Source organism: Cucurbita moschata, unplaced genomic scaffold, assembly GCF_002738365.1.
Source record: "Cucurbita moschata cultivar Rifu unplaced genomic scaffold, Cmos_1.0 Cmo_Scf00023, whole genome shotgun sequence".
Taxonomy (NCBI): Eukaryota; Viridiplantae; Streptophyta; class Magnoliopsida; order Cucurbitales; family Cucurbitaceae; genus Cucurbita; species Cucurbita moschata.
This window is the reverse complement of record NW_019268539.1, coordinates 811,138-819,912: the sequence shown is the minus strand read 5'-3', so window position 1 is coordinate 819,912 and position 8,775 is coordinate 811,138. Positions and strand designations below refer to the sequence as shown.

The 8,775-nt window shown below is 41.4% G+C and overlaps 1 protein-coding gene across 1 annotated transcript; it reads right to left on the bottom strand.

Annotated features, from left to right (window-relative positions):
- Nucleotides 1–5,484: 5,484 nt before the first annotated feature.
- Nucleotides 5,485–8,180, bottom strand: LOC111460204 (beta-fructofuranosidase, insoluble isoenzyme 1-like). Its single transcript, XM_023103343.1, has 6 exons — nt 7,979–8,180; nt 6,726–7,591; nt 6,458–6,616; nt 6,051–6,298; nt 5,878–5,968; nt 5,485–5,806 (listed from the first exon to the last, which is right to left on the bottom strand). Exons 1-6 carry the CDS (start codon nt 8,178–8,180, stop codon nt 5,627–5,629), a joined length of 1,746 nt encoding a protein of 581 aa, XP_022959111.1. The 3' UTR covers nt 5,485–5,626.
- Nucleotides 8,181–8,775: the final 595 nt, after the last annotated feature.

Below are 8,775 nucleotides of genomic sequence, written 5' to 3'. Positions count from 1 at the left end.
GCACTTCAAGTGTCCATTCAAGAGAGCAATGAAGCAAGGGTCGAGACTTTGCTAGACAAGAAGGAAGATCACGACAACCCCCGAATGGGCGCACTCAAATTCTTGTCAGCCCTCCAACGGAAAGTCGAACCGAAGGAGGTAATAGAGAAAGGGCTCATGTTCGTAGATGCCACAATAAACTCTCAACCGAGCAAGAGCACTCTGATAGACTCTGGAGCAACCCACAACTTCATTGCTGATCAAGAAGCCAGAAGATTGGGACTCACCATAGGAAAAGACCCGGGGAAAATGAAAGCTGTCAACTCCGAGGCCTTGCCTATTGTGGGAGTTTCCAAGAGAGTCCCCTTCAAAATAGGGGATTGGACTGGAGAGCTAGACCTTGTCGTGGTTCGCATGGATGACTTCGACGTGGTACTTGGGATGGAGTTCCTCCTAGAACACAAGGTCATCCCAATGCCATTGGCAAAATGCTTGGTGATCACCGACCGTAATCCCACAGTAATACCTGCAAGCATCAAGCAACCAGGTAATCTTCAAATGATCTCGGCCATACAACTGAAAAGGGGACTCGCACGAGAGGAACCTACATTCATGGCCATACCACTGATAGAAGAAGCAACCACCGAAGAGACTGTCCCAGAGGAAATCAAGGAAGTACTAGACAGCTATACCGACATCATGCCAGAGAGTCTACCACAAACACTACCACCTCGTCGAGGCATTGACCACGAAATCGAACTCCTTCCCGGGGTTAAGCCGCCAGCAAAGAACGCATACCGGATGGCTCCGCCCGAGCTAGCCGAATTGAGAAAACAACTGGATGAGTTGTTGAAGGCGGGATTCATTCGTCCGACAAAGGCCCCTTATGGAGCCCCCGTACTGTTCCAGAAGAAGAAGGATGAGACGTTGCGTCTGTGCATAGACTATAGAGCCTTAAACAAGGTGACAGTACGCAACAAATATCCTCTGCCGATAATATCCGACTTGTTCGACCAACTTCACTGGGCCAAGTACTTCACGAAGTTGGACTTACGATCAGGATATTATCAAGTACGTATTGCCGAAGGGGACGAACCCAAGACGACGTGCGTAACAAGATATGGGGCCTTTGAATTCCTAGTAATGCCCTTTGGCTTGACAAACGCCCCAGCTACGTTCTGCACGTTGATGAACCAGGTTTTCTACGAATACCTGGATCAGTTCGTCATAGTATACCTCGACGACATTGTTGTTTACAGCACAACCCTCGAGGAACACAAAGTGCATTTGAAGTTAGTGTTTGACAAGCTCCGGCTGAACCAGCTGTATGTGAAGAAGGAGAAATGTGCATTCGCACAAACATGCATCAACTTTCTTGGACATGTCGTCAGATGTGGACAAATTAGTATGGATAGCGACAAGATAAAAGCTATCCAAGAATGGAAGGTTCCTACTTCCGTATCTGAGTTGCGGTCCTTCTTAGGACTAGCCAACTACTATAGGCGGTTCGTCGAAGGGTTTTCACGACGAGCCGCCCCATTGACAGAGCTGTTGAAGAAAGACCACCCTTGGTCGTGGTCGAATGATTGTCAAATGGCCTTTGAAAATCTGAAAACAACCATGACGAGGGGTTCTGTCCTCGGGTTGGTAGACGTCACAAAGCCATTTGAAGTAGAAACCGATGCTTCTGACTTTGCTCTCGGTGGAGTCCTTATTCAAGAAGGCCACCCCAACGCTTACGAAAGTCGAAAGCTCAACGATGTCGAACGAAGATACACTGTCTCCGAGAAAGAAATGCTGGCTGTAGTCCATTGCCTTCGAGTCTGGAGACAGTATCTCTTAGGATCACAGTTCGTAGTGAAGACGGATAACAGCGCCACTTGCCACTTCTTTGATCAACCAAAATTAACAGCAAAACAAGCCCGGTGGCAGGAGTCGTTGGCCGAATTCGACTTCAAGTTCGAACACAAAGCAGGAAAGAGTAATTAAGCAGCCGACGCGCTGAGTCGGAAGGGCGAACATGCGGCCCTGTGCATGTTAGCCCATATTCATTCAAGTAAGATCGATGGATCAATGCGCGACATCATCAAGGAACATTTACACAAAGACCCATCGGCCAAAGCTGTTGTCGAACTAGCTAAGGCTGGAAAGACACGGCAGTTTTGGGTTGAGGGGGACCTCCTGATAACCAAAGGAAACAGATTGTACGTCCCAAGAATAGGGGAACTGAGGAAGAAGCTCATTCAGGAATGTCATGATACCTTGTGGGCCGGACATCTTGGGTGGCAAAGAACATACGCCTTAATAAAGAAGGAGTACTTCTGGCCAAACATGCGAGACGACATCATGCAATACACCAAGACGTGCCTCATCTGCCAACAGGATAAGGTCGAGAAAGCCAAAGTCTCTGGACTCTTGGAACCTCTACCTGTGCCAACAAGACCCTGGGAAAGTGTATCTCTAGACTTCATAATACACCTCCCAAAGGTCGGGGAATATGACGCCATCTTGGTTATTGTAGACCGATTCTCCAAATATGCGACATTCATCCCCACTCCCAAATTATGTTTGGCGGAACTCACAGCCCAACTGTTTTTCAAACACGTTGTAAAGTTATGGGGCATTCCGTCGATCATCATCAGTGATAGGGATGGCAGATTCATTGGGACATTCTAGACTGAGTTATTCGCTTTCTTGGGAACAACCTTAAACATCTCCTCGAGTTATCACCCTCAAACCGATGGACAGACAGAACGGTTCAATTGCTTGCTCGAAGAATACTTACGTCACTTCGTCGACGCTCGTCAAAAGAACTGGATACAATTGTTAGATGTCGCCCAATTTTGCTTCAATTGTCAAACCAGCTCATCTACAGGGAAGAGTCCCTTCGAAATTGTAAGAGGACGACAACCGGCCTTACCCCATATTATTGATCATCCTTATGCAGGAAAAAACCCTCAAGCTCACAACTTTACGAGGGAATGGAAGCAGACGACAGATATAGCCCGGGCATATTTAGAGAAGGCTTCCAAGCATATGAAGAAATGGACGGACAAGAAGCGTCGCCCCCTTCATTTCCATGCAGGAGATCAAGTCCTTATCAAGCTAAGACCGGAACAGATCAGATTTCGTAGCCGAAAGGACCAGAGGCTAGTTCGTAAATATGAAGGCCCGGTCGAAGTCCTTAAAAAGATCGGGGCTACCTCCTACCGAGTTGCACTACCCGCGTGGATGAAAATCCACCCCGTCATTCATGTGAGCAGCTTGAAGCCCTATCACCCTGATCCAGACGACGACCAATGAAATGCAACCACAAGACCGAACATCGGTCTGAAGCAAAAAGAAACAAAGGAAGTGGAAGAGATCCTAGCCGACAAGGTTAGGAAGATAGGAAGACCTGTACGGACGATTCGTGAATTCCTTGTCAAATGGAAGAATCTCCCTACAGAGGAAACAAGCTGGGAACACGCCGAAGATCTGAACTCCGCCGCCACCCACATCGCAAGGTATGAAAGTAGTCGGTTGACATGGACGTCAACCAATTAGGTGGGGGAGGATGTCACGGTCATGCTTGTCCAGGGCATGTTGCCCATGGCCGCATGCCCATGACAAGTCAAACCCTTGTCATGTCCTTTCATTCTAGTGTTTTCCCTTTTGTAATTCTAAAGCGTATGACACCTCCAAAATATCATGTCTAGGCCTGCCAGAACTAAAATGGCCCAGAATGTACTATAAGGATATGACTAGTCGTCAACTTCTCCCTACCCAAGGTTATATATGCTAAGCCGTTGTTATCTTTCTCTTGCTTGCTTATATAACGTCTCTTTCTAAAATATCTCTTTCTAAAATCTCTCTCTCTCCTCGTTTTCTAAAACCTTCTTTTAAAACCGAGGCTAGAGGCTCGACCGTACGTCGCTTGGCCGTAGGTGACGCAAGAACAAATAGGCTTAACTCACTTGTCGCTGGAAAGTGAGTGCCGCACAATCGCTAGTCCGCTGCCTTCGAAAGCGCGATTGTGTCAGGGAGCACACACACGGGAGGTGTGCGGTGGGCGCGCGGGTTAGCCTCCAAAGGTTTTGGATGTCTTGATTTTTCAGGTTAACCTCCCACAGTTTTGTGGCTAGCACATGTGTGTGCCTATGGAGTGGGTATGTCTAAGAGTGAACATGGACGTGTACTTATGCTATTGTTCGAGACTATTTTTGTGGGTTTAGTTTTAATAAAATTATTGCTATATTACAACTATATTATTTTGAGCATTGATGTTCTAGAACTTGAATGTTGGAATGGCAATGTCCCCTTACTCTAATTCGAGTTGAAGCCTGTAATGTTACGAATTTTTGTATACGTTAGACTAGGCATCCTAATGACGACTCACATATCTATCTCAAAGTATTTTCTTGTGTTTTGTGATATATTAAATATAGTTAAAGTCTCTAATGAAAGTTACGATTCAAATTATTTCATTTTCATTTAGGGATAATGCGAGAGGGCATATTTCAATGCATTCTTCTCTAGGTCGATTACTTCATGGATAGTTCTAGCAGATAAATTTTACTAAAATACATGTCTCCACTAAGTAATGCAAGTACAGAGATTGTTAAAGATCTTAAAAAAAAATCTCTTCGTCACAATGGCATAAATTCAATTTGAGATTCACGCTTAAAAATGTACCAATAAGATGTCGTTCTCCAAATTAGTAAATGCAGTCATGGAAATTCCACGCCATAGCTAGCCATTGCCACCGATGGTTATTAGATAGAGCTAACTTAACAAGTTTGCAACTAGATTCTTAGAGATGAACACCATCCCATGCTTAAGTGCAAAAGTGTCATAAAGTGAGGTTGAAAACATTAAGTATGAGAAACAATATGTCAATTATCGATTTCTATTGTAACGACTCATCCATGATTTGGATTAGAATTTGAAATTCAAATTTGATTTTTAATAATTTCGATATTTCTCATAAACTAACATATTTCACTTACATGCATCCCAAGAAAACTTCTAAAAGGTCACCCTGCGTTTAATCATGAAGTTTCTATGATTGAGCCACTAAGAAAGTCCTATGATTGAGCCATTGAGAAAGGAAAGTGCACATTTACATTGTTGTATAAACAATGACTTTCAATTATTTTAAGTCTTTCTTAATTATCCTATCTTCAAGATCATTCTCATTCAGATCTAATCTCATATCATTTATGTACCTTTTCTTTATTCATGTGTCACATCTACAATCCTTGCCCTAGAGTACTCATGCATTCCGCGAAAAGGTGTACCTTCTTTTTCAGTGGCTCAATCATAATATGAAACTTCATCAGAAGATCTTTCTAACTTAAATACATGACCAAAATTGGTACGTATCAAATATAATAAATGAATGTTAAAAATAATATTATAATATTTTTAAATAATCTTTAAAATATCGTGTAATTATTTGTTTAAAGTATTATAATGATAAATTTTTAGAACTTCCAAAAACATTCTATGAAAAATATGATGAAATTATGAAAATCTAACTCTTTATTCAAAAAGACCAAAACAAAAAGAGGAGGCTAATATGCCATTACAACCTTAATAAAACCAAAACTAATAGTTAGTTCTAACATTATTAGCCGTTAGAAAGCTGGTCTAACTTAAAAAGGAGTTAGTTCACCCAAGCACTTCTCATGCTCCAAGCACTTAGATACTCCACCGTGATAGACTCTGTTCCATTGTTGAACACATGCAAATGAGCATCCTCAAACACTGCTTTAGTTGGGTATACCCTCGAAGTTATGCATGTTTTTCCTCCTCCTCCGAAGCTCTCTATTACCGAGTGATCAATCTGCACAATAATACACAGTTTAGATTTGTCGATACGGTTCGAGAATGCATTGGACTATGACTTTAACATACCAAGCTTCTTAATGGCAGCTTTTTACTCGACAAATCGATGTCGACGAAACCCGCGAATGTCGGCTTGTATAATCCATCTTTCAAAGAAGAGCTACACCAAAAGAGAGAAACAAGAGCTTTGTAAACATGAAAAAATAATTATAAGGTCCATTTGATAAGGGAATTGAAGCTACCTTCTTGCATCAGAGCACATAAGAACCACGTGGTTGGTCTCGTTGGTCTCGCCCTTGAAGATCCTAAAGAACACAGGAGTGAACTCCTCAAGGTTTTCTGAAGCCAGAGTTAGAAGCCCAAAGGGTCCGACACCACCTTGGGCTGTTGATCCCAGTTGACTGCACACGGCTTGTGCGTCCACCCAACTTGGATCAAATGCCTCCGCTTTATCCAAACTCGAAAAGCTAAAGATAACTTCAACATCGGCCTGTACAAAACACAAAAAACAATCGATCAAATGACACTCAGCTTGTTCCTTTAATCTTAGAGGCACTTTCACATCTTTTTAACCCGCTACAAATCACTAGGTGTGGGTCTTTTGTCGAAATAGAATGCTTCTAGTTCATTATAAATTAAACATACTGACCTGAGCTGCAGTAATTCCTTTGATCTCAACATTTTGCCCCTTAACCAACTTCTGATGTATCATCATAACTCTCTTCCGTCTCAACCTATTGAGCTCCATAACTGGCCATTGTAAGAGCTGCTTCCCATTGGGATCCAACCACACCGTCCTAGGAATCGCCTACAAAAAGGAGAAAGAAAGGGAGAAAAAAAAATGGTCAGCCCAAATACAAAACAGAGCAAATTCAACCAAACAAAGCAAAACAAAGCACATTGCATCTAAAACAGACCTGAATTCCCGCCCATCCCTTGGAAACATCATCCTGGACACTATCAGATTCATTAGCCCAACCCCACAAAACCCTTCTCTTCTTCATCGGATCATAGAACGACTTGGAAGCATAGAAATTGCCATAGTCATACCTCAGCCCACTCCACCCATCCGCCGAGGTATTATCGGGAACATACTTGTCCGTCATCGGATAATACTTCCCCACCGTATAATACTCATATCTAGTCATCTCCAAGCTCACCTTCAACACATGTTTAACCCAATTTCCCGTCACCGACGTGTCCACACCAAATCTACCGAAGTGGGAAACTGGGTAGAAATCAGGGCACTCCCACATTCCGGTATTCGGAACAGAATGCAAAGGCTGTTCCACCTTAGTCCAATTCAAAAAATCCTTACTTGTATACAAATATGCCATTCCCGTCTGCTCGCTCCTGCTGCCAATGATGGTGTTCCAGTGACCATTGAAGCTCAGCCACGCCGTCGACGGGTCCCGAAAGGCGCTACTATTGACTTCTGTACCCGGGTCAACAATCGGGTTGTTATCCGGTTTGACCCACTCGGTTAGATGCGGATCAAAGAGGTTCGCTGGAATGGCGTAGTTTTGTACCTGTCGATTCTGGGAGTCAATTCCGGTGTATAAAATGACGGGCTTGAAGCCAGGGAGGACGGTGGCGGAGCCGGACCAGCAGCCATTGATATCAAAGGGCTTTGAAGGGGAAAGCGCAGGCTTGAGTGACTTCCAATTGATAAGGTCTCTAGAAATTGAGTGAGCCCAGACAATGTTCCCCCAAACCGCGCCTTCGGGGTTGTATTGGTAGAATAGATGGTAGATTCCCTTGAAATACATTGGGCCATTCGGGTCTGCATAAGATGATATGTTTAATGGAGCCCATATCAAAATAATTATTAAAAAAATGTGTACAGTGTATTATTTTTTATAATAATAGAATACCAAATAAATAAAAACAGAGGGAGAAAAATTGATATGATTGGACAAATAATTTGATGATAGATTCCCTTGAAATACATTGGGCAAGTCTGCATAAGATGACATGTTTATGGAGCTCACATCAAAATAATTATATGTTATTTTTTATAATAATAGTAATACCAAATAAATAAAAATAGAGGAAGAAAAATGGAAATAATTGGACAAATAGTTTTTGTTTGAAGGATTGATCGGATCTCGTTGGGTAAAATTGTAACAATTGGAGGAAATGAGGTAATGAAAATATAGAAATTACGAACCGTTCATCCAGTGACGATGAGGTTGAAAGTGAAAACCGGTTCGATGGAGCTGCTTGATCTCGGTGGTATCGTTGCCCTTTTCGAGAGACTGTAATTCAGGATAGATTTTATGAAGAGCTTGAACGACGACAAGGCCATTATCAATGAACAAAGAATAAAAGGAGAATCCTAGAAGAATAGCTAGGAGAGTAAAAAAATTCATTGTGAAATTTGCTTAGTAGAGTTTGAAGTGAAGAAGAAATTAAAGTTTGATACTATTTATAGAGGAAGAAATATAAATTTAGTCTAAAAATAGGATAAATTGGTTAAACTTAATTCAGACTTCCAACTCTAAAAAAATGTTTTATGAACACTTAAAAATCTAAATTAATTTTTAAAAATAGCATTAACACCTTTAAATTTTATTAAAAATGTTTTAATATATATAGACAGTGTTTTAATATATATAGACATAAATGGTCTATTTGCATTCACAAATCATCTCTCACTTCAATTTTAAGGGTATTAATGATAAAAACTTTTATTTCTTTGTAAACGCTTGTAATTAATGTTACTTTTAAAAATTTACAACCATTTTTTAAACGGATACTAACACATAGTGAGAATCTTGTAAAGTTTATGAGTCATGAGAATCTCGTTGGCTAGAATTTTGAGAAGATTTATTTGAATCACTGAGAATATTGAAAAATTATGGAGAATTGAATTAAATCGCTTCAAACTTATTAATTAGCGGCTGATTTTTGAGAGGTTATTCCAAAAGAACTAATACTACTTACCTGTTTCTTATCTGATTCTAC

Bases quoted from the DNA above. Each gene is read 5' to 3' on its own strand.
- LOC111460204 (XM_023103343.1), bottom strand. From the start codon at position 8,180: ATGAATTTTTTTACTCTCCTAGCTATTCTTCTAGGATTCTCCTTTTAT. The intron at 6,617-6,725 runs GTCTGTTTTAGA...TCCTTTTTGTAG, and splicing joins AGGGATGGGCGGGAATTCAG to GCGATTCCTAGGACGGTGTG. The intron at 6,299-6,457 runs GTCAGTATGTTT...TGTTTTGTACAG, and splicing joins AAGGAATTACTGCAGCTCAG to GCCGATGTTGAAGTTATCTT.